The sequence below is a fragment of the Carassius auratus genome, unplaced genomic scaffold, assembly GCF_003368295.1.
Source record: "Carassius auratus strain Wakin unplaced genomic scaffold, ASM336829v1 scaf_tig00025933, whole genome shotgun sequence".
Classification (NCBI taxonomy): domain Eukaryota; kingdom Metazoa; phylum Chordata; class Actinopteri; order Cypriniformes; family Cyprinidae; genus Carassius; species Carassius auratus.
The window spans coordinates 256,527-283,378 of NW_020525469.1; the positions used below are offsets into that span (position 1 = coordinate 256,527).

At 36.0% G+C, this 26,852-nt stretch overlaps 2 protein-coding genes across 2 annotated transcripts; both read left to right on the forward strand.

Annotated features, from left to right (window-relative positions):
• Positions 1–3,198: 3,198 nt before the first annotated feature.
• Positions 3,199–13,968, forward strand: LOC113078545 (uncharacterized). Its single transcript, XM_026250842.1, has 6 exons — positions 3,199–3,305; positions 8,827–9,153; positions 10,785–11,120; positions 11,506–11,619; positions 11,763–11,788; positions 12,355–13,968. The coding sequence occupies exons 1-6, from the start codon at positions 3,266–3,268 to the stop codon at positions 12,880–12,882; spliced, it is 1,371 nt and encodes a 456-aa protein (XP_026106627.1). The 5' UTR covers positions 3,199–3,265; the 3' UTR covers positions 12,883–13,968.
• A 7,612-nt stretch (positions 13,969–21,580) lies between these two features.
• Positions 21,581–26,076, forward strand: LOC113078533 (uncharacterized). Its single transcript, XM_026250831.1, has 7 exons — positions 21,581–21,616; positions 21,751–21,808; positions 23,000–23,338; positions 24,510–24,623; positions 24,767–24,792; positions 25,359–25,514; positions 26,047–26,076. The coding sequence occupies exons 1-7, from the start codon at positions 21,581–21,583 to the stop codon at positions 26,074–26,076; spliced, it is 759 nt and encodes a 252-aa protein (XP_026106616.1).
• Positions 26,077–26,852: the final 776 nt, after the last annotated feature.

The following is a 26,852-nucleotide window of genomic DNA, read 5'->3' on the forward strand; positions in this document are numbered from 1 at the left end:
ACTGTACAAACAGCCCAGCTGAACGAGCTTCATATTTCAACTGAAAGAGACACAGATGAAGAAACAGAATAACAGATTACAAAACAATGTGAAATATGAAGCTATGATGTGAAATATGAAACGATGCACATCCCTGCAGCGCAGCTGACACAGAAGAGCATAAACTACCTGCATTCACCTCATTATGCAAAATGATCTTATACATCTTTTTCTGACTATTATTTACATGGCAGGCTTTACAGGGTTAAAAGGTTTCGAGTCTTGACCACGCATAATATTGTGAGATTTGAGTAATGGACACTGACTTGTGCTTAGTGTTTTTCTTGTAGGCTGTCTCTCTTTTGTTCTCACTGTTTGTATTAAATATTTTGGTGTTCTTGTTATGTATAGGCTTTTATTTCTTTATTTCTTTTCTCATTTTGTGGGAACCCAATATCAAAGCAACCAGAAACATGAAAATTGTTCATGTTTTCATTTGAGGAAATTGAAATGGATATCAATTGCATTGCACATTTATTACACACACACACACACACACTGCATATAGTCTAGTAGATAGATCTAGTCTAACATTCTTATTTTTAACATTGATGATTTTAAAAAGAACTACTCTTGTTAAATCTGTAAAAGCAGAAGAGTAGAATATTGTGTGATTATTGGAACAGTCAATCTAAAGTTAATGATAAATAAACTGTGGTGTGTGACACGAGCAGATAAAAAAAAAAATCTTGAGCTGTGTGCTAGGCTAGCTCTTTTATGCAATTTGAGCACGAGGAACAGCATTTATTAGACGGTTGTTGTCAGATTTTATTCGTGATTTCAAATATTACAGTTTTTTACAGACCCTAAGACACATTTCTCACTACTTAGGTCACTTTTGCAAAACTCTTCACACAGTTCTCCTAACCAACTTTCAGTTTGGTAAAGCAGTTCATTTCACATTAAAAATGCACTACAACTACCAAAACACTTTCTTCAGTTCTCAAATCAACTCATTCTTCCAGAACACTAGCAAAGGTTGACAGTCGACAAACACACTTTGTCACCCACAAAACAATGACCTAAAAAACACTAACAACATGTAGCATTATATGATGTTTTCTTGTGTAAGACAAGGACACATCTCTGTTTATAATTCACTGCAATATGCTACTGGAATGAATCAGACATGATGCAGAATTCATCAATAATTTATGTCCTTTATTTATTTATTTTTTTGCACTGAGTAATTCCAAAATACAAGAATTTGTATACACACCATCCACTGATACAGATACAATAGTAATGCTAATCTACTAATTGTCCAATTGTTTTTATAGCATTTAATTTTAGGATTTAAAATATATTTCATTAAAATATTATTGTAGAAATGTAGCAAATTGCTCATTGTATTATGTTATTGTTTTGAACATTTAACAGCTTTGAAAACAGTATCTAAGCATTTGCAAATTGGCCTGTACTGTACAAAGAGTTTTGGCAGTTGCTGTGTGTGAGTGAGAAAAGAATTCATGAAATTTGAGAGATGTAGTCATTGAATGCAATGTTTGTGCCAAAACAATGATAATTGATCCTCAGTTTAGCCCATACTTCAGTTGTGCAAAACTAAAGTGACCTAAGAATTGAGAAATGTGTCCTAGCGTCTGTAAAAAACTGTAATTATAATTCCGATAATCGTAAGCTTGGTGAACAGTTTTGGAGAATTTGATGTTTCCTCATTCAAATAGATAGGAGCTACACTTGCATGTCCAAAGAGCCCTTTAAAAGATGGCCGCCAAGTGAAATGACTTGCTTGACTTAATTGACTTCTAATGTCCACTTCATGTCTTCAGTCTTCTAATGTCCAATTCTGGTGAGCTGTGATAACTGTTTCCTGTTTTTTTCTTAACTGACACGAGTGGCAGTATGACCATCTTCTGCAAACTTCAGTTGGAACGAGTGGCTCTTTGATTACAAAGACAGAACAGAAGCAGCTCATAAAGAGGTGAGTGTAAACACAGTGTATAGGACATCATTTGGGACATAAACGCAGACGGATAAGTTCGACACGTGCAGTTCTGTCTCATTACCGCCAAACGAGGACGGTGTTCTGAAATATTCGGTGTCACAAGAACATTCACGAGTTTCCGGTTTCGCGTTAAAACGACTCTGAAAATGTTCGAGCGTTGACACTGAAACACAAAAGATTTTCAGAAAGGTATGTTTCAGTGTAGAATGACATTATGCTCAGTGTATTGTTGTTTTTATTACTGTAAAGAGAGTAGAGCCTGTGGTTAGGCTTAGGATGGACAGCAAAAGAGTAGATTTGAGTGTATTTCCCACATTAGGAGTTGAAAAATTACTCTTTAATTATAAGTTGAGAAATATCAATAATTAGAAGATAACTGAGATAATTTAAGGCAACTGGGGAAATGAATTTTTTTTATTTTATGTGAAGTTAAAACATTAAAAAACATAAAAAAATTGAGTTCTGTGAACTAAGGGTTAACAGTGTGGACAAAATGCACTACAAGATCGAAAGCATTTCTTTAACCACGTGATTATTGTCTTTAATCTGCATTGTGGTGCACTTTGAGATGGATTTGAGATTCAGATAAATCATTTTGACTCAAATGTGAGTTGGTCAAGTTGTGAAATCAGTAACCTTGCAGTACTTTAACAATGTTTGACTGACATTCTGCAAACTTATGACAATTTAAATGTTTTACATTTTGATAAGAAATGGGTAAATCAGACCATACAGTAATTTGTATATTTTCATTTCAAAGATAAAAGTAGATTCCTTCTGACGAATAAAGACAGCAATTGATTCTGTATTAACAGATGTTGCATTACATAAATTACATTTACGAGATACCTGTATGAATATAAAAGACTTGGTCTTTTTTTTAAAACAAACAAACAGGTGAACTCTACACAAGTGTCTACTTGTACAGGTTTTTATGGACAAGTCTATAATCAACACAGCAAGCACGTCATAGGATTTCTGTGGTAAGTAATATCTTTTATGAATATATATTTTTTTTCAAAGCTGAAAGGTAATTTCTTTGTTGAAAAAGGTTTTTTTTATGATCAATAAAAATGCACTAATATTTTCGCATTTAGGTGAGACAGGAATCTTCTGAATATTCATGTTTACTCCGCCCTCCTCTTCAAAACTCCGCCAGCTGTTAGTTTCAGTTTAACTGCAGACCGTGAAGGTGTAGCTGGTGGCATTTGAACAAACTCAGCTCAACTTCATTATTATCTCAGAAGGACATTGGTGAAAATGAATTATTTTTGGATGACAGTGATTTTGCTCGTGACTGGTAAGATATCATTTATGTCAGCTCTAATCACTTTACACTCGAAAAAAAAAAAAGTAAATTGCTGGACTGAAATGACATGTTGTTTTAAACAATTTTTTTTATTTGTTTTAAAAATGTATTCACAGCTACCGGAATATGAAGTCGTTTTATGAAAAATATTTTAATTTTAATGAAAGAAATATCAAGTTAGTCCGCATGTTAAATAGCAACACAGACTGTGATGTAGTGTTAAATGCATTTATGATGTAACTGCATATAACACCACATCACAAACAGTACAGACAAACAAAACCTGTAAATTAGTAGCCTACATATTGCCACAATGTGTAATTATTGAATAAATTATTAATGTTTTCTGTTCCTGGCCCAGCTGATTTAGTACTGTATGTGCAACTATTTGTTTAGCATAATTTTAGTGTAGAATAATAAAATAGCTTACTTTGTTTGAAGGGGCCATGTACTGAGAAATCATAATTCCCTTGATATTTCGACATATACAGTAAGAGGTCATTGTACTTGAAAAACACATTCTTTTAAGTTTCAGAACACAAAACTTCCTCATTAGTCATCTTGAATTGAAACCATGTCTATCAATGTGTGGGATGTTGTGGAATGTACCGCTTCATACTTTGCATAGTTTGGGATTCATACGAAACTGGAAAAACTAGTTCTTATGTCCGCTAGATAACTCACAAATCCTTTGAGAGTTCAGTTATCTCTATTTAGTTTTCATTTGTTGTTTTCATGCCTATTGCAAGACATTGCATGCTTTTCATCTTTCTTCCTCGTCTATATTGCATGAGAACTGTGACCTGCTCAATAATGCGGAACAACCTCTTTAAGTAGTTTTATTCTTCCATTTATCTAACAAATACCTAACAAAATATTAACAAGCTTGTCTGAGACTGATACAGCGATATGAGAAATAAACACTTTTTTTGAAAACTAAAATCTGAATGTTTATAAGTCTTATATGCCATTTGAATAAAGTGAGTGTATGAATCAAATGTGGCTTTACAAGGTCATCCAGGAGACCAACGTGATCTCATGAGAATACGTGTGTATTTTTATGTTAAATGTGGTTCTACCACACGTACATTTACTTACGTTTTCATGCACGTAAAAACGTACAACTTAGACGTATTTATAGCAGTAAAACGTACAAATACTTACGTGTTAGAAGCTAAAAAAACGTAAATAATCTAACGTAAAGTGTGAATGTATATGATTTCCCATGTATTAATATTAAAATCGTGGCTTTAATGATTTAAATCTGTTGTATTTAATTGTGATATCAATACATGTTTTTATTCAATTTATTGAAAGCAGTTTACTCGTCTAACAGTTACTTAATAGGAAATAACATTTCTTTGCATGCTGCAAACCATAGATACACAAAAGCACAGCATACAATTACAAATCGCATCCATTTTATTTGTTTGCTGTACTGCATATCTTTAGAATCCAGATGTTTGCAAGGAACATATCCAAATTCAGCCCTTTATCAATCGATCTTTATCTTCATTCTCAGCAACAGCGTACGTCACAGTCAAAGCCCGCGCTCATTATGATTCGAATTTGAAAATAGCGCCAGTGCGCCACCCTCGAGAAACGTTACGACATGGGGCGAAACAAGATGGCGACCGACACAGACGTATGTTGAAACGCTCTGTGGGGTTTTGGCTTCTATCCTCTTAGAAAAACATTTTGTAGTCTATATTTGTTTAAAAGAAAGAAATTTTGAAACAATTTCGCAATATTGTCTAATAATCGTTCCATTTCATTCAGTAAGAAGCACTTAATATCCGCTGTATTAGAGACAGCCGCAACGGCCTTGCCAATAAACCAACGATGAGCGCCAAAGACAAACGAAAGAAACTGATATTAGATCACGTCTACTCATCTTCTGCCACAGACTCACCGTCTACTGATTCGTCTTCAGGTGACCTACCAATAATTCTTCCTCCAGCTCCTGACACTCCACTAAGCAGCCCCATGCCGAAGAGAAACAAAGGTGAGCCTTCCCTGTCTGAGTTACAGGAAAATATTATCACTGCCCTTACCCTGAAAATTAATCAAAGGGCAGACTCGCTCGAGAAAATGATAACTACCAACTCAAACTCAATTGAGGATCTAAAAACATCTTTAAATCACATGTACGTGGAGATTCAAGATCTTAAAAATGACAAAACTAAGATCGCTGAGAAGATTGCACAGCAACAGAAATCGCTTGTCAATCTGGAAGAGCGAATTGCTGATGCTGAACGCTACAAAAGACGCTGGAGCCTGCGCCTCTATGGTCTTTCTGAACAACCAAACGAAGACATAAAAGCGAAAGTCCTTGAAATTTGCAACGCCGTTTCTCCAGAATCTTGCCGGAAGGGATTTGATGTCTTTGACATTGCTCACAGGCTCGGCAAACCGCAGCCAGGTAGGATTCGTGCCGTTATTATTCTGTTCGCGTTGCGATCTGTGCGAGATGCCGTATGGAAGAATGCCAAAAACAGCGAATTCCTGAAACAACACAAGCTTCGCTTCGTAGAGGATCTGATCAAAGAAGAAAAGGACAAACGATCGCTTCTGTGGCCACATGTGAAGAAAGCACGTGAAGACAACAAGAAAGCTTACAATATCGGATCCAAAGCTTTCATTGAAGGCATAGAGATCAAGCTAAACGTGGAAGGCCAAAAGATAAACTGAACAATGCGGATGAACTGACAGACCGTTGAGAGTCATGCCTACATACAAATAACTTTATTTCGTTTTGCTTAAATTTAAGTCAACGAAGTTCTTTGTTATTGCTGTTGTTCATAACCTATGCTAATATGTCAATTTAGATCGTAGGCTAGTTATAATTTATTGAACCTGTTTCAAGAATTACAATGTTAAGTCTGTTCTGCTACAGTAACCTGAGCATAGTTCAAACCCTCTACATACTTCTGTTCTCTTATCTCCTGTTGTTACTTCACAATGGAGTTATCACTTATCTCTCTTAATGTAAAGGGCATTCGAGATATTGTAAAAAGAAAAAGCGATATTTTTGTTTTGCAAAAAATGAAAGCAGATTATTTTTATTTTTTTTACAAGAATCCCACTCCAGTGCAGAATATGTTTTGTTCTGGAAGAACCAGTGGGGTGATGAGCTCTGTTTAACACATGGAACTAATCATTCAGCTGGTGTGATCACTTTGAAAGGCAAATTTAGAGGGGCAATTCTTTATAACCAATGTGATGTCAAAGGCCATTGGGTAGTTTTAGTTATTGAAATCGGCAGTAATATGTTTATATTATGTAACATATATGGATATAATTCTTGTGTTCTGAATCAAAATCTGTTGGACACTATAGAGGAAAATGTAAATATTCTCTCAACTAAATTTCCAAGGGCAAAGGTAATTTTTGGTGGAGATTTTAATATGGTTCATGACAATTCTCTAGATAGATTCCCCCCGAGGGTCTTTAATAAAAATAAGAACCTCCAGAATTTTTTGCAATAATTTAGCTCTCATAGAGATATGGAGATATAGAAATCCCTTTGTTAGACAATTTACATGGAGCAATAAGCAAATGACTCAGCAATCGAGAATTGACTTTTGGCTAATTTCCTCAGAATTAGAACAAAATGTTTTGCAAACTAAAATATCCCCTGCTATTCTCACTGATCACAGAGTCTTAACTTTAAACATTAAATTTGAAATTGTCCAATGTAATTTTAAAACAATTATAAGTCCAAAAACATTGTCTTTAGAAAGTAAAACAGAGTGTTCTCAAGACCTTTCTCTAAATGAAATAGAATTTTGTATAAAATCTCTTAAAAACAACAAATCCCCTGGAAATGATGGGCTTACATCAGAATTTTATAAAGTTTTTATAAATGATATATCTAAATTCCTGTTAGCAGTATATGAAGAGGCCATCAACAAGGAATCCTTACCTACATCACTTAAACAAGGTGTTATCACCTTGATCCCTAAGCATCAAAAAGATATCCTTTTATTAGAAAATTGGCGTCCTATCTCATTATTAAATAATGATTATAAGGTAATGGCATCCATTTTTGCAAAACGTATGAAAAATGCATTAAATGAGATTATTGATGAAACTCAATGTGGATTCATGAAAGGTCGTCACATTTCCTCTAATATTCGTTAAGTTATTGATTTAGTGCAGTATAGTAATTTATTAAATGGAGACCCTTTAATACTTTTTCTCGATTTTAGAAAAGCTTTTGATACAGTAAGCCATACATTTATTTTTGATTCGTTAAAATTCTTTGGTTTTGGACAATATTTCATAAACAGTGTAAGAACTATGTACTGTGGTAGCAATAGTTCTATTAAACTTGCCAATGGAACATCTCCTAGATTTGAAATAAACCGAGGTATCCGACAGGGTTGTCCAATTTCTGCATTCCTTTTCTTGGTTGTAGCTCAAGTTTTAAGTAATATGATAAATCAACATTCCTTCAAAGGTATTGCAGTTAATGAAAGACAAATCAAAATATCGCAACTTGCTGATGACTCAACAATTTTTCTTAGTGATAGTTCTGAGGTACCTCTGGCTTTGAATATCATTAATAATTTTTCAAAATTCTCTGGATTGAATTTAAATCTATCTAAATGTGAGATCCTACAGCTCAAAAATAACAACCTATCCACTGTATGTAATATTCCTGTTAAGAGCATGGTAAACTATTTGGGTATCAAAATCTCTAAAAATACTGATGCAACGGTCAACTCAAATTTTATACCCGTTATCGAAAAAATGCAAAAGAGGTATAATTCATGGTTGGCAAGAGATCTTTCTATTCAGGGAAGAATTTTATTAAGTAAAGCAGAAGGTCTTTCGAGAGCAGCATACCTCCTGTCTTCACTTAATGCCCCAAAGGTTATATGCTTACAAATGGATAAAATTCTCTTTAATTTCATCTGGAGAAACAAGCCTCATAAAATAAAAAAGAGTGTCCTTATTAATAAACTATCTGATGGTTGGTTAAATGTTCTTAATTTTAAAATTTTCAACCAAATTTTAAAACTTTTTTTTTCAACCAAACTTGAAAAGCAGCTTTATGAGCAAATTTATATGGATAACTGACTGGTAGTCAGAGAACACGTTCTATCTGTACGTATTTGAGGTTGTTTTTACGTAAATTTCGATACGTATCGAACCTGTAATTATGTTCAGATAATATGTAAATGACACTATAAATACGTAAAGGCACATATGTATTGGACAGTTTTAATTTACGTCTAAATATGTACGTTTTGATTGTGAGATCAGGCTGAGGAGACATGTGTAGGTTTGTTTGAAGAGTGAATGTGCAAATAGTCAGGGGTGTAACAAATCAGCATTTTATTCATTATCATTCAGTGTTGTGATTTAATTTCTGTAGTATTTATTACTTGGATACTGCTACATGGTAGACCTACTTGAAACTTCATGTACTGTCAATGCCATTTGTATCTCCATTTTTGTAATTTTTGGTCTGGCATTTGTAATGTATTCTCTGTTTCTTCTGCAGGTGCATCTGCTGTGAAGATAGATGTTTCAGTGATGGAGGGAGATTCAGTCACTCTACACACTGATGTTACAAAAACCCCAGACAACAAAGTGCAATGGTATTATAATGACATTCGCATCGCTCGAATCACTGGAGATCCCAGTAAGACCTGCACAGATGTTCAGTGTAATAATCATTCTGAGAGATTCAGAGACAGACTGCATCTGGATCATCAAACTGGATCTCTGACCATCAGAGACCTCACAAAGACAGACTCTGGAGAATATAAACTCCAGATCATCATCACCGGCAGCAGCAGTGAAAAGATCTTCAATGTCACCATCCATGGTAATTAAATGAATTTTTAAGAGCTGGTTATATGTGTTTAAAGCCCATCATTGTGTGTATTTAAGCAGTGGCATTCTGCAGTTGTGTTTTGTGCAGTGTTTGGAATAACGGCGTTTAAAAGAACGGCGTTAGGTAACGACGTTATTTTTTCAGTAACGGGGTAATCTAACTAATCCCGTTGTTACAACGCCGTTAACGTTACTGAACGTTAAATGCGGTGCGTTACTATGGATTGATTTAATAAACTATGCAATCCGAGCGCACCCCTGGCTCACACAGCGAGTGAGGAGGTGGGTTAATGACGAGATAAGCGATTGTGATTGGCTAAGGCAGAGTCATGTGTTTCCTGGTAGCCAATCAGCGCCAGTGTTTTTACACACATGCCGGCACACGGCGCCAAACACACACACGAACACACAACACACACGCAACAGCTACATGGATTCGCAGCAGCAGCAGAAATGGCGAGTCAGGAGCAATCCGATGAAAAGTTGGCATTTTCAAGGTGAAGATATAAGCACTACTTCAAATTCATTGTGGTCAAAGGCAAGAACGTGCATGTAATGTGTACATGTAATGTGTGACACGCATCTACACCCAGACAGCCAGCAGTTTCGGCCCAGGTCTGGCCCACATCTGGCCCACATGGATTTCATGCGGGCCAGATGTGGGCCGGATCTGGGCCAACACTATGTTGCTGTCTGGGAAGCTAGTGGCCAAAAACACCCTTTCTTACAAAGATAATACTTGCAGGATAAAACTCTTGCTGTCTGTTGACGTGCAATAAATATTGAAAGTTATGTACGAACACCTGTCTGTTCTACTCATTTCAACTGACTTGTGAAAACTGCAAAAAAAAAAAAAAAAAATCTCTGACGTATAGCACCTTTTTTTTTTTTTTTTTTTTTTTTTTTTTTACAGTAACGCAAATAGTTACTTTCCCTGGTAACGAGTTACTTTTATTATATAGTAATTCCGTTACTAACTCAGTTACTTTTTGGAAAAAGTAGTGAGTAACTATAACTAATTACTTTTTTAAAGTAACGTTCTTAACACTGGTTTTGTGGAAAGGACAGATTCTCATCTTTTCATGTCATTGGTTGAAACTCTTCTATTCAAACTCACTGCATTTTTAGTTCTCCAAAACACTATAGCAAGGTTTTAAGGACACCTTAGCAAACATAAAACAATTGTAAAAAAAAATTTAAGGTTAAGTATGTATTGACACAAATCTGTTTTCACGTAGGCCATAACCAGTTGTTTTTACACTAATTGTCACCAAGAAGGATACTTGTGTATATTTGACTGTTTAAGCAGCGAAAGAGAACTCGGTTCAATAGTGACTGGCAGCTTTCTATCTCCACACTTCAGTCAGCATAAGCACACAGAAATATACAGAAACAGAAACTGAACAAAGAACAATCACATGACATTTACAACCAAAATACTGATCACCGCGCACACACACATACACCACGCCATATACGATAAACAGAAGCTCAAAAGGGCCACTTGACAAACGAGTTTAAGCTTCTGTGAATAATTGCTTTTGAATCCATGTTTTTTTCATGCTCTGTGTTTTTTTCTTCTCAACAAAAAGATCCTCCAGCAGATGTTGGTTTGTGTTTCAGATGTTTCTGCTGCTGATCAAGAAGAAATGAAGAGAAAGTCAGTGAAGGAGGGAGAATCTGTTACTTTGGATCCTGGTGTGATAAAAAAAACAGATGGTTTGATGAAGTGGTATTTTAATGACATTCCCATAAATGAAATCCCTGGAAATCCTAGGAGGAGCTGTACAGATGTTCAGTGTAAAGATGGTGTTGAGAGATTCAGAGACAGACTGAAGGTGAATCAGACTGGATCTCTGAACATCACAAACATCAAAACGACAGACTCTGGAGAATATCAACTACAGATCATCAGCAGCAGATTCAGCATCAAGAGGAGCTTCAGTGTTAATGTCTCTGGTCAGTGTAATGTAATAATTCACTGCCTTCACCCTTAAACAGTTTTAGAGTGCATTTCAATATTATAAATCATTCCTCTTAATGAAAGAATTAGCTTTGAGATATCATCTCTCTATTATTATCTCTTTCACTTGCACATCAGTTTTTTTCTTCTTCAGAAAATATATATTTTTGAAGCTTAATGTTATTAACATGGATAAATTCATCAAATTAATCAGTTTTCTGTGCTGCTGTTCTCTCTCAGCTCATATTGCTGTAACACTGTTTGAGCTGCTCTTCCTCAAAAATGATTAGTTAAATCAATATTATACAAATAAAAACAATAGTCATTCAAAGATAAGAGTAAAGTTGACTCTCTGTAGTAATAACGAGTGTCTGTCTCCAGCTGTTCCTGATTCAGGTCTGTCTCCAGCTGTTGTAGCAGGAATATCTGCAGCTCTTGTTCTGCTGACAGTGACTGCAGCTGCTGTGGTTTACTATCGCCGCAGACCAAAGCATGGTAAATGTTACATACGGCTGATTTAAGATGGAAATATGATATTTATTGTGTAAAAGAAAGTGTTTAGAAAATGTAAAAAGATGTATTTTTATTCTAATCAACCAAAAAGTCAATGTGTTTAATTGAGTTTATTGTTCAAACAGGACACAGGAAGAAGCCCGATGAACAGGTGAGATACTGTGTGCAATTAATTTAAATGGAAGTACAGAGTAGTTTAAGTCACCTAATATAAAGTGTGACCTGATAAAATTATAAACTAATGTAATTCTAAAACGAATATAAATCTAAAATAATACAATTATTTACAGTCAAGGGTGTAATTTTGGTTTAAACATTGAGGGGGTTGAAGACAAGTGTGAGCTGTTTTAGTTTAAGAGTTCTGGGTCAAGCTCCCTCATGAAGTTTATTTATTTGTTTGTTTGTTTGTTTATATATTTTTGTAAATATGTCTTTTGTGCTATCATACACACATGCAAAGTTGGTTGATTACATAACTTCAATAAAGCAATAGCCTATTTAACTATTATTATTATTTATTCTAGCTAGTTTTGGTTATTGGGGGCGGGGTTATCTCCCCCATGACCCCCCACAATCTACGCCCCTGTTTAGAGTATAACCTTTTAGAGAACAAGTGTCTTTTATTAGTACATATCTTTTACAGTTTAGCATTATCTAGTCTTTTTGTCTTTGTTTAAATCACAAATTAAACATGTGTCTCCTTCCCATGATGAATAGAAGAATGCTACAGATGTGACATCCCATAATGAGGAAGAACCACTAATGGACACTACCAATGGGACATCCCCTAATCACAATGACCCTCAATCGAAGGACACTGACAACGTGACATCCCCTAATCTCAATGACCCTCAATCGAAGTACACTACCGATATGACATCCCCTAATCACAATGACCCTCAATCGAAGGACACTTCTGATGTGACATCCCCTAATCACAATGACCCTCAATCGAAGGACACTGACAACGTGACATCCCCTAATCACAATGACCCTCAATCGAAGGACACTTCTGATGTGACATCCCCTAATCACAATGACCCTCAATCGAAGGACACTGACAACGTGACATCCCCTAATCACAATGACCCTCAATCGAAGGACACTTCTGATGTGACATCCCCTAATCACAATGACCCTCAATCGAAGGACACTGACAACGTGACATCCCCTAATCACAATGACCCTCAATTGAAGGACACTACTGAAGTGATAAATAAAAAAGGCGGTTTGGATTTGATTTAACAAATGAATTATTCATTAGATCAAATGATCACAGACCCCTCAGGTAATAAACACACTAGGTCCAGGATGTCTGTAAATGACTCCAGACCCCTGCTCACCGTGGCTAACACAACACCTCAGAAAGACATCTGAGACCTGAAAGTGTGTGGAGAGTTCTCTCTGAAACACTCTTCTCGAATTAATTCATAGAAAACACTTTCTTTGAATGAACTCACATATACTTCAGGTCATAGTGTATGTTGTTAATGTTCTTGTATATTGTGTTTTTGTGTTATATTATACTGTGAAACACAAGCACTCTTCACAGAGAATCTAACGCAGCAAGCTGTCCTCGGTCAGCCATCTTCACCAGAACTCAAGTCTCGACTGACTAGGAGTGAAAAAGCTTTTCAGGTCCACTTGAAGGACTTTTATTGATGTATGTTTTTTAAGATGATAAACAGTGTCTGTAAATGGTAATCCTGTACAAAGATGTTTTTGTAGATATCTCGTCTGTTTCAGTTCTGTTCTTGAAGCATGTTCATCTGTGCTGCTTGTGTCTAAATGACTCTTAAAGGATGCTCTTTCTCAGGTTTATCATGTTCAATGTGTAATATCAGATCTGTTTAGAGATTTATTAAGTATCATTGGTGTTATTTTTGTTTAAGTCATTTCCATGTCAGATGTTGTTTAGTTTGCATCAGCCATGTAGCAAATGCCTTAAAGTTAACCACAGGAACTCTATTGTCTAAATTTATTGTAAGATTATATATTATTGTATATATATTTTTTATTAAAATGATTGTGAATGATGCAATACAGCTTTTAGGAGGAAATAGCTTGCTGTTTAATAAATTGACAGCCTGTTTCCTAATCTTCAACATGTTTTACATTAATCATTGCATTCATTTGGAACTAATTTTCCCCTTGATAAAATGTTCATTTTAAGAGAAGGCAGAGTAAATAAGGAATGTCGATCGCGACTGGTAGGATTTTTGGATGTTGTGTAATAGTGTGTTGTCTTTAAATATCAATCTTTTTTTGTTTTTCAGTTTTTAACTGAAGTTAGACTTGAATTATAATGGCTATGACTGCCATGTGCCTCGTGATACAATGCTTTTGAATGAATAAAATGCATGAATAATTTAAAAAAAAGGTTCTTATTGTTTCCAAGTTTCAAATTGTAAAGGTTTTTAATGATGACACTGGTCTTAACAGAACAACAGAATCCTTTTATTCTTGTCTCCAGCCGTGAACTCAGCATGTGCAGAACTACTAACTGGAACAACCACGTAATCACGTTTTCTTAAAGCAACACACACATTATATCTCCCCTTTTCAAGTTTTTTTTCTTCTGAACAGCCTTAAGTATTTCTCATTGAATTTTCTGCATCATTAAACAAAACAAATCTTATTTTCAAATTTTGCTTATTCCAACAACATTATATGAAAAAAATGACTAGCATATGACTAGCATATATTCCTTCTTTCTTCTTCCTTTTTTTCACAAATCTAATCTATTCACTGGTTTGATTATTCTGACAGATCTAGTCATCAGAAGTCAGGGGACTGAGGTTAATATGACTGTTTTTTTTTTTTCGGACCAGAGTTTGAGTTCCTCCAACTGAATCAGGGATGAGCTGCAAGTGACCATGGTTATGCCACAGAGTTGCCCTTGACGTGTCTCATTAGTGAAAGATCAAGGAGTTGTACTCATACCTGTGACCACAGCTGCTGTTCCCCAGGACTTTTGATGGTCTAACTTAGTGAGTATGGCATCACCAGTCCTCAGCAATGGTAGGGGTTTAGCTCCATGGTGAAGATTAAAGTAGAAAGCTTGCTTTTGCTTTTCCATGGAGTCTTTTCTCTTTACATCTTTCAGATTTGGCCACCGAAGCTGAAGATTTGTCTCAAGCATTGGAATTGTCGTTTTAATCTTTCTGCCCATAAGTAGTTCAGCAGGGCTAACACCTGTAGAGATGCAAGGTGTTGTCCTGTAGCTCATCAGAGCCAGAAGAGGATCTGTCTGTTGCAAAATGTTCTTTTCAATCTGCACTGCCCTCTCTGCATGTCCATTTCCTTGAGCATGGTGTGAACTAGATGTGATGTGCAGAAAGTCAAATTCTTTAGCAAATTACTAGAACTCACTGCTCACAAACTCCCGACCGTTGTCTGAAACTGCTTCGTCAGGGCAGCCAAACCTAGCAAATAGTGCTTTCAGTTTTAACATTACTTCTGAGGTGGTAGTTGTTGGCATGTGATGAATCTCAAGAAATCGGGAGAAATAGTCAGACAAAACCAGATAAGCATGCTTGTTGTGCTCACACAGATCAATAGCTAGCCTTTTCCAAGGCCTTTCTGGAAGGGGTTTTGAGATGAGGGGCTCCTTTTGCTGTGTCTGTTTCATCTCTAGGCATATCTGACAGGACTGAACCTTTTGTTTGATTTCAGATTAAATGCCTGGCCATCAGACAGATGTACTGGCCCGCTCCCTACTCTTCGTCAGACCTTGATGCCCATCATGTATTCTGTTTAGATGTTGGCTCTAGAGACATCTGGAATTAACATACGGCTTCCTCTTGTCAGTATTCTGAAAGGGAATAACTGTGAAACTGCCACTGGAACGCTGTCAACATAATCTGGCCATCCTGACTGGATATACTTCCGAACAATTAGCAAGTTGTTGTCAGCCATTGTAGCAGCCTGAATGGCTTCAAGTTTTGGAGGGCTTGCAAGCAGGCCTTCAGCAACAGCAGCAATGTAACACCCCCCATCAGAGTGTGTGTTGAAGTCATTCTCTTTATATGCTAACAGACTCTGTGAGAGCGCATCAGCCACCAACAAAGTTTTCCCTGGAGCATATTCAGCAGTCAGTTTAAATTTCATCAGCCTCATAAGTAGTCTATGACATCGCAGCGGAACCTTGTCCAAGTCCTTCTTTTTCGTTCAAGAGGTACTAATGGTTTGTTATCTGTAACAAAGCATTAGTGGTGTTGGTGCAGTGGATAAGACACATGCCATTGGTGTGAGAGACCCGGGTTTGAATCCACTGTGAGACACCAATGTGTCCCTGAACAAGACACTTAACCCTTAGTTGCTCCAGAGGTGTGTGCGAACTCTGACATATATAGCAATTGTAAGTTGCTTTGGATAAAAGTGTCAGCTAAATGTAAATTTACTAAAATGTAAATATACTGTAACTAATTCAAAGTTTCAAGGCCAATCAGGTACTTTTCAAAATTTTCAAAAGCCCAGACGCCCGCCAGACATTCTTTCTCAATCTGGGCATATCTGGTCTCAGCCTCAGACAAACTGCGTGAGTAATACGCCACTGGTTTCCAGTTTCCATCATGCAGCTGCAGTAACACACCACCTATGCCATAACTGCTAGCGTCAGCTGAAACAGCAGTGGGTATAGACACACTGTAGAATGACAAAACTGGAGAAGTGGAAAGGATGTCTTTTATGCGCTGGAATGCTGCTTCCTGAGGATAGGCCCATATAAGTCCATACCGCTGTTGACCTCAAAAGTTCATATAGTGGTTTGGTTTCTGTCGACAGATTTGGAATGTACTTGCCCAGATAATTAAACATTTCAAGAAAACGTTTTAGTTCCTGATCACTGTGTGGCGGTGAGAACTCAAGGATTGCTTTGACCTTCTCAGGATTGGGTCTCACACCTGATTTGTCGAGCAAGTGACCTAGGAAGTGAAGTTGTTGCTGTCCCAGCAGACACTTTTCACGGTTTAGCTTTAATAAGCCAGCAGTCTCAATCCTCTCCAATACTTTGGTAAGCTGTTGGTCATGCTGTACCATGGTGTCTCCATCAGTATATCATCCATATACACAGATACTCCTTCAAGCCCTAGGAGAGTTTCTGCCATCTTCAGCTGAAACATTTCTGGTGCACTTGAAATGCCAAAAGGAAGACGTTTAAAGGAGAACATTTTAAAGGAGAGTCAATTTGATGCTTTCTGGGTGAAATGGTATCTGCTAAAACCCAGAGGCAGCATCCAAAGATAAGAAGACTGTTGCACCACTAAGTTTTGTGATTATCTCCTCTGCAGTTGGCAGAACATATCTTTCCCTTTTAACGGCTTCATAATTTTTTTTTCAAATCCACACAGGTTCGTACCTTTCCATTTGGTTTTGGTACTGGCACCTAGGTGCGCACCAGTCTGTAGGGTCTGTTACTGGCTCTATGAGCCCATTTTCTTCCATGCGCCGCAACTCTTCTTTTACTTTTTGGATAAGAGGTAATTGAACTCTGCCTGCTGTGTGTACCGCATATGGCTGAAATTTTTTAACGGGTTCTGTTTTAAGGGTTTCATGCTCACCAAATGCATTGTGAACTTCCTTAATACACTTCACCAGACCCATTCAGGATGCAGTGGATCTGCTTAGCAAATTGTTCACATTTTGTCCATGAATGACATACACAGGGAATGTGTACACACTTCCTTTATATGTGGTACTGGCTTGAAATTTCCCCACACACTCTAGTTGACCTCCGGGATTGCACAGTGTAACATTTCTCTGCAGGTGCGTAGCACCAAATTTTGGGCCCTGGGTACAAACCATCTTGCTGGGCCCCCGCACCAAATACCATAAATACCAATGGGTGGGGTACTGCATTTTTATCATAAAAACACTTAAAATGTAAACAAAATAAGCCCCACTCTGATTAATATATTTTTGTTTTCATTGTCCAAAGTACTACTACTTACTGAGATGACAAAAGGTCTAGCAGGTGCAAACCTGGACTAAATCAAATATACTGTAAAGCAGTTCTGAACAATGACCATATCAAATGAGAAAAAACATTGGTCTGAACATTAATAAACACAAACTAAATAATGTCAGTTTTTACTAAATGCCCATTGACGGGTCTTTGCATACACAAATTTGCTGATCAGGTCTTTAAAGTCCTGATGGACCCCATTGACTTCCATAGTAGGAAAAATAAATACTATGGAAGTCAATGGGGACCAGTAACTGTTTAATTACCAACCTTCTTTAAAATATCTTTTTTTTGTGTTTAGCAGAAGAAAGGAAATCATGTTGAGATTATTTGTATTTTCAAGTGAAACGAGTGTCCTTGAATCACATCTTAACAAGGTTTAGTGTCTGCTTCTTGATCTCTAAAAAGTTAACTCTTTACTGCCATTGTTAGTCCCTCGCCATAAAATAAGGGACGTCTCAATTATTTTTTGTAGTCAACCTTACGGCAAAAATGCTGTTAATAAAATAAGCATAAATTGTTTTGAACCCAAAATATTATTTTAATAAAACAAGAATACTCACCATAGACAGAAACACTGAATAAATATCTCCACTTATCTGTACTTCATAGTCTCCAGCGTGTTGAGTTGTGATGTTCCTGATGATCAGAGATCCAGTCTGTCTGTCCAGCTTCAGTCTGTCTCTGAATCTCTCATCAGGACATTATCATTCTCATCATTCTTCGTGTCTTCAGAGCCAAATTTCCACAGAATGTCATAATCTTCGTCTATTTCAGTAACATCAGAGTTTAGAGTGACAGAATCTCCCTCCATCACTGACACTGAATCAAACACACCTGGAGAACAAACTGGAACAGATTTCACACTTTTTTTCCTTCACAAAGCCTGAAGTCAGTTCTTGTTTCTAAATGTGAACAGAGGAATGTCTCAAACTGCAAAAAAAAAAAAAAGCAAAAAAAAAAAAAAAGCAAACGAAAACACACTGACAACAAATTAAAGAATGTTGTGTAAACTAATAATTCGGTCTTGAAGGTGTTATCTGACTGTAACTTTCACTTAAAATCACACACACACGCTGCATATAGTCTGTAGTTAGATATAGATCTAGTTCTTATTTAGACTTTTAACATTTTTATTTTTAACATTGATGATCCTAAAAAGAACTACTCTTGTTAAATCTTTAACAGCAGAAGAGTAGAGTATTGTGTGACTATTGTAATAGTCTAAATTCAATGGTTAATAAACTTATTGTTTTTTGAAATAGTTTTAAAATCATTAAATTTTTGCGAAATAGAAATGTGCATCATCTCACATTGTTAGTCTTACTGCGGTGTGTGACACGAGCAGATCATCATCTGAGTCAAACTGAACCCTGCTGTGCTCTGATTTCTACAGAAACATGATTTGATCTCTCTCTGGACACAGTTTTATTGCTGAGAATGGCTATTTGGTTCATGTTTGTGTTCAGTTTGAAGGTGAAGGGCTTCTTCCAGTCATTCTGTTATGATCCTCAGTCCTTCCTGTCTAGATAAAACAGCTTTACAACTAAATCACTTTATCAATCCTTCAAAACTGATGTATGAAACACAGTTGAAGATGATTCACAGGTCAGAGGTGTTTTATACTTCTGTGTTACTTGTAACCAGGTAAGATCTGATGCATAGGGCACACAAAACTGGAATAACTTCAGGAGTTTCATGGCCATCATCTGATTTGTTGAATTATACAGGATTTCCAGGAGAAATGTGTCATTTGCGACTTTGATTTAGATCTCATCCTTTAGTGTCTGTGCAATCAAGATATTGCCAGATGACACACAATTATTAAACACCCCCAACTAAGCAAGGCAGGATGGATCCTTGTGCTTGTGTTTTTATTTAGACCAAATTCTGACCATATATCTGAACGTCACAATCAAGACTCTCAGACAAGGAAACCTTCTCCCAGTCTTCTAACGTCCAATTCTGCTGAGCTGTGATAACTGTAACCTGTTTTTGTTCTTAAGTGTCATGAGTGGCAGTATGAGCATCTTCTGCTGGAGCTCGTCTGCTTCAGGGTTAAACGTGTTGAACATTCAGAGATGCTCTTCTGTAAAGCTCAGTTGTAACTAGTGGCTCTTTGATTAGATATCTGCTTTACTGAGCAGCTGAACAGAAACACCTCATAAAGAGGTGAGTGTAAGCACAGTGTAGTACGTCATTTGGAACACAACTCAGTCAGGTTTTGTTCAGTCTTTTCTGCTTATTCTGTGATTATTACATTACTTTCTTATGATGAATTAAATGTGATTTTATTTACATTTAATTTACTATTTTTATTACAGGGCTGTTGAGTTGAAGAAACCTCCTTATGAAGCCCTAACTGGAAAAGTTTAACAACAGCTCCATCTGCTGTAGTCACTCTGCTGTGGTTCTCGTCATTCAGAATGAAATAAGCTCTCTTCCTTTCTTCCTGGAGAAACGCACGCGCAGTTCTGTCTCATTCCCGCGAAACGAGGAAGTACACCTGTGCCTTTACTGAGATGGCGCGGTCCTAACGTTATTAACATTGTAGCCTAAACCTAGCTATGTTTTTTATTTCATCAAACGCTGTATACATGTGACGCTGTAGGGTACTGTGTTTTACTACCTCGACGTTAAATTACCGAAAACTACAACGACGACGAGTATTTCCTCCTCCAATCTCCGACTTTAACTCCGTCAGGTGTTACTTTCGGTTTAATTTCTGTCGGTAAAGGCGTTGTTGTTGACAGTTGATCAACTTCAGCTTTTATCTCCACATAAAATGCATTATTATCTCAGAAGGACAGTGCAGTAAATGAATTATTTTTGGATGACAGTGATTTTGCTCATGACTGGTAAGATATCATTTATTTTCTGTTCTTTCAGCTTGTCAGCTCTAATCAATTTACACTCGAAAAAATAAGTTGTTGGACTGAAAATGACATGTTTTCTAAACAAAACATTTTTTGGGAACTTTTACCAGGATATGGTGACATCATATATATGATTTAGTACTGTATGTGTAAATTTTGTTAGTATGATTTTTGTTTAGGCTAATATAATAGCTTACTTTGTTTAAAGGGGTCAAGAACTGAGAAATCATTCCATTGATCTTTATATTATAAAAGATCCTCAGAACTCAAAAATTATCGTAAGTTTAAAATGGCTCGTTTTTAAGACAATCTGCCAAAACTGAGACGTTGTGGAATGTGCCACTTTATACTTTCGACTGTGTCCTTAAATGGGACACACCATTGACGTGAGTGACTCTATATGCATGCAAAACTGACAAAACAAGTTCTTATGTTGCTGAATAACTCATAAATCTTTTGACAGTTCCAGTTCCATAGTCTGTATTCAGATTTCAAAGATTATTAGTTGTTCTCATGCCTATTGCAGACTATTGCGTGCTTTTCATCTTCAGAAAGATCTTTCTTTCTCCACATACTGTATTGCATGAGAACTGTGGCCTGCTTAATAATGTGGAAAAATCTCAAGTAGTTTTTTTTCTTCCATTTATACCTGACTAATACTTTTTTTTTTTGAAAACTAAAATCTGAATGTCTGTAAGTCCTATGAGATGCCACTTGAGTAATACTTTATAATAGTGAGTGTGCATGAATCAAAATGTGGATTCACAAGATGTGATTCAAGAGTCAAATGGAGTGATTTTTTTTTGTTTTGTTTTTTGATGAGTGTATGTGTAAATAACCAGGGGTGTAACAATTTTGTAGTATTACTTGGACAATGCTGTTCAATAGACCTACTTGAAACTTAAAGCACTGTCAATTATATCTTGGTTATATTGTTTTGATTTTTGTATATTTTGGTCTCACAATTGTTGTAATGTATTCTCTGTTTCTTCTGCGGGTGCATCTGCTGTGAAGATAGATGTGTCAGTGATGGAGGGAGATTCAGTCACTCTACACACTGATGTTACAAAAACCCAAGACAACAAAGTGCAATGGTATTATAATGGTGTTCGCATCGCTCGAATCACTGGAGATCCCAGTAAGACCTGTACAGATGTTCAGTGTAATAAAGACACTGAGAGATTCAGAGACAGACTGAAGCTGGATCATCAGACTGGATCTCTGACCATCATGAACATCACAAACACAGACTCTGGATTTTATAAACTGCAGATAATCATCATCCCCGACAGCAGCAGCAGTGACAAGATCTTCAATGTTACTGTCCATGGTGAGTAATATATGTTTTAAGCACATTAAACGGTGACATTCTGCAGCTGTGTTTTGTAGAGAGGACAGTTTCTCATCATGACCTCTGATTTACATTACGTTTAAACTTTGACCGTCGTTTGTAGCCTCATGACGTTTTGATCATATTATTACCTGTAACATGTCTGTGCTGTCCAGAGGCAGACAGTAATGAAGTATTTTTACTTTACACAAGTTAATTTAAAAAGTGTCAGTAATTTATCAGAGTGTTTCTCTTTGTAAAACTTTACTTCACTACATTCCAAAGCATAAAGTTGTACTTTTTTACAAAGAAAAGTTTTTTTTTTTTTTTTGTCTTTAATATTTAAGAACAAGTACAGACACCTGAAAAGCACTTTTACAGCAGAGTAACAATACTTCACTACTGTCTGCCTGTGATTGTACCCAAATCAAGAATTAACAAACATTTCTAAAGCCATTGCAAAGATACAGTAAGATACAGAAAGATCGAGAGCGTCTATTTACCTCAGCAGCAACCAATCTCGTGTTCATCTGCAGCGCTTATTTTGATCTTTAACATTAGATCTTTCCTGTTCTTGGAAAAAATGAATACTAAAGGTTGATTCACTATTTCTCTTAATGAAAAAATAAATAAAAATAATAAATCCCACACACAACATCAGCAATACTACAATTACAATATTATTATACATTAAACTTTTATTAACACAACAAATAAGACATATCCATGTTGTAAAATAAATAAAAGGTTTTTGGATTTTCCCCTTACTTCAAATGAATGCTTAGTTTGGCTCATTATTATTATTATTATTATTAAAAATGCTATACAATAAAACAGATACAATGACAAATTCACTTATATTTAACTTTGCACTTATATTAACAATATGAATAAGAAAAATGGGTTTTGCCCACATTGTAACACAAATAAATATTTCCCCTTTCTTTAAAATGATTGTAGTTTGTGGTTCATTTTTAATTAAAACAAATCAGCCGTAAAATGGCAAATATTAAATTGCAGCCTATATTAAACATCTTACTTTTATTAACAAAATTAATAAGACAGATATAGCCTGCTTGCATGTCATTTAAATGAGTTTAAGCTTCGCTTTTGTATCCATGGTTCTTTCATGCTCTGTAGTTTTGATTTGTCTTTTTCTCTTCAACATAAAGATGTTGGTTTGTGTTTCAGATGTTTCTGCTGCTGATGAAAAAGAAATGAAGAGAAAGTCAGTGAATGAGGGAGAGTCTGTTACTTTGGATCCTGGTGTCATGAAAAAAACAGATGATTTGATGACGTGGTATTTTAATGACATTCCCCTCAATGAAATCACTAGAAATCAGAGCAGTATCTGTGCAGATGATCAGTGTAAAGATGCTGAAGAGAGATTCAGAGACAGACTGAAGCTGGATCATCAGACTGGATCTCTGATCATCACAAACACCAGAACCACAGACTCTGGAGAATATACACTACAGATCATCAGCAGCAGATTCAGCATCACGAGGAGCTTCAGTGTTAATGTCACTGGTGAGTGTAACATAATAATTCACTTCCTTCACCCTTAAACAGTTTTAGAATACAGTTCAATATTATAAATCATTCCTCTTAATGAAAGAATTAGCTAGAGGCAAGAGGCAACAACTGCCTCCTTCAGCCATCGATTCACTATATAACTCCATATACAAGCCAGAAACTAAGCCTTTTTTTGCACAGGCCTATCTAAAGGGTTAATGGTCCCACCTAGTGATCAACTGTAAAAAATAACAAATTTTACCTCTTCCCAAAAGGGATAACCACAAACAATCAAGAATGCATGATTATATGCTGTCATGGCTTTGCAATCAAAAAATGTCATTATAATGGAAGTCAATGGGGCAAAAACAGCCACCAACAGTAAATTAGGGAGAAAAAAATTAAAATCTAATGCTGCACAAAAACTAAAAATGCATCAAAATGCACAATTACTTTTATATTGAATTGTGTGTTTTTTTTCCCCAAATCAGTGACATAATTTATGAACTTGGCAATTAAAGAGTTAAAATCTTGGATTTTTGTAAAACATTTGGTAGTTTTGATCAGGACTGAAGTTGATTAACAGATTTATGCAAAAAAAAAAAAAAAAAAAAGAATCTGATACATTTTTACAGCAGTTTAATTGAGTGGATGTTTTCATCCCGAACATAACGAAAGGGTAGTTAATTTGAACAATGCACAAGGGTTAATTACCTCGCGTGCAGACTGAAATCTGTCCTTTTTCCTGCACGTCTGTCTTAAAGAATGAATTTCGGGAGTTAGCCACCTTTCAGATTTAGGTTTTGGTTTAAAAACTTTAAGAGGAGCAGTTTCATTTAAAATGTCCATCTGTACATTATTTAGCATGTCAAAATGTTGGTCGATATTCAGATCAGAAAGTGAAAATATCATCTTTCTATATTATTTCTTTCACATGCATGTCAGTTTTTATTCTTCAGAAAATATACATATTTGATGTTTAATGGTATTAACATGGATAAATTCATCAAATTAATCAGTTTTCTGTGCTGCTGTTCTCTCTCAGCTCATATTGCTGTAACACTGTTTGAGCTGCTCTTCCTCAAAAATGATTAGTTAAATCAATATTATACAAATAAAAACAATAATCATTCAAAGATAAGAGTAAAGTTGACTCTCTGTAGTAATAACGAGTGTCTGTCTCCAGCTGTTCCTGATTCAGGTCTGTCTCCAGCTGTTGTAGCAGGAATATCTGCAGCTCTTGTTCTGCTGACAGTGACTGCAGCTGCTGTGATTTACTATCGCCGCAGACCAAAGCATGGTAAATGTTACATACGGCTGATTTAAGATGGAAATATGATATTTATTGTGTAAAAGAAAGTGTTTAGAAAATGTAAAAAGATGTATTTTTATTCTAATCAACCAAAAAGTCAATGTGTTTAATTGAGTTTATTGTTCAAACAGGACACAGGAAGAAGCCCGATGAACAGGTGAGATACTGTGTGCAATTAATTTAAATGGAAGTACAGAGTAGTTTAAGTCACCTAATATAAAGTGTGACCTGATAAAATTATAAACTAATGTAATTCTAAAACTAATATAAATCTAAAATAATACAATTATTTACAGTCAAGGGTGTAATTTTGGTTTAAACATTGAGGGGGTTGAAGACAAGTGTGAGCTGTTTTAGTTTAAGAGTTCTGGGTCAAGCTCCCTCATGAAGTTTATTTATTTGTTTGTTTGTTTGTTTATATATTTTTGTAAATATGTCTTTTGTGCTATCATACACACATGCAAAGTTGGTTGATTACATAACTTCAATAAAGCAATAGCCTATTTAACTATTATTATTATTTATTCTAGCTAGTTTTGGTTATTGGGGGCGGGGTTATCTCCCCCATGTCCCCCCACAATCTACGCCCCTGTTTAGAGTATAACCTTTTAGAGAACAAGTGTCTTTTATTAGTACATATCTTTTACAGTTTAGCATTATCTAGTCTTTTTGTCTTTGTTTAAATCACAAATTAAACATGTGTCTCCTTCCCATGATGAATAGAAGAATGCTACAGATGTGACATCCCATAATGAGGAAGAACCACTAATGGACACTACCAATGGGACATCCCCTAATCACAATGACCCTCAATCGAAGGACACTGACAACGTGACATCCCCTAATCACAATGACCCTCAATTGAAGGACACTACTGAAGTGATAAATAAAAAAGGCAGTTTGGATTTGATTTAACAAATGAATTATTCATTAGATCAAATGATCACAGACCCCTCAGGTAATAAACACACTAGGTCCAGGATGTCTGTAAATGACTCCAGACCCCTGCTCACCGTGGCTAACACAACACCTCAGAAAGACATCTGAGACCTGAAAGTGTGTGGAGAGTTCTCTCTGAAACACTGCTATAAAAACTGACTCTTCTCTAATTAATTCATAGAAACACTTTCTTTGAATGAACACATATACTTCAGCCCATTGTGTATGTTGTTAATGTTCTTGTATATTGTGTTTTTGTGTTATATTATACTGTGGAACACAAGCACTCTTCACAGAGAATCTAACGCAGCAAGCTGTCCTCGGTCAGCCATCTTCACCAGAACTCAAGTCTCGACTGACTAGGAGTGAAAAAGCTTTTCAGGTCCACTTGAAGGACTTTTATTGGTTTATGTTTGTTAAGATGATGAACAGTGTCTGTAAACGTTAATCCTGCACAAAGATGTTTTTGTAGATATCTCGTCTGTTTCAGTTCTGTTCTTGAAGCATGTTCTTCTGTGCTGCTTGTGTCTAAAGGACTCTAAAAGGCTGCTCTTTCTCAGGTTTATCATGTTCAGTGTGTAATATCAGATCTGTTAAGAGATTTAAGGATCATTGTTGCTATTTTTGTGATAACTGTTTAAGCCATTTCCATGTCAGATGTGGTATAGTTTGCTTCAGTCAAGGAGTAAATGCCTTAAAGTTAAGCACAAAAAACAAGAACACTATTTTCTACATTTATTGTAAGATTATATATTATTTACTTTTTTTTTATGAAAATGATTATGAATGATGTATGTATATAGTGCCATTAAAACAAATGTGATTCAATAATGGATAAGTGGATTAATAAGTGGAGTGCCACTAGATGGGTGCACTGTAAAACCCGATATAATTGGAGTGCCATTTAATAGACAGAGCCATAGATCCCTGACAATGTACGCAATATCGTGTTCATTATCGAAGGCGATTCATCTGAGATAATGAACGCGATATGGCGTGGCTTGTCAGCGATCTACGGCTCTGTCTATTACATGCCACTCCAATTATAAGCAGGTGATGGAGATTTTAGCGGTGATCACGGAAGCAGCTTTACTGATTAGATGCGCATGATCATATCGTTAGATATATCGCCCAGCCCTAATATCCTTCTGCAATGATAAACAATATATCATGAAACCAAAATATAGTCTTATTCTGCTGTTTACTTGGGGTAAATACAATAAAAACTGTTCTTGGTACAATTGGCGTAAAAGCAATATTAGTGTTACAAATATGACA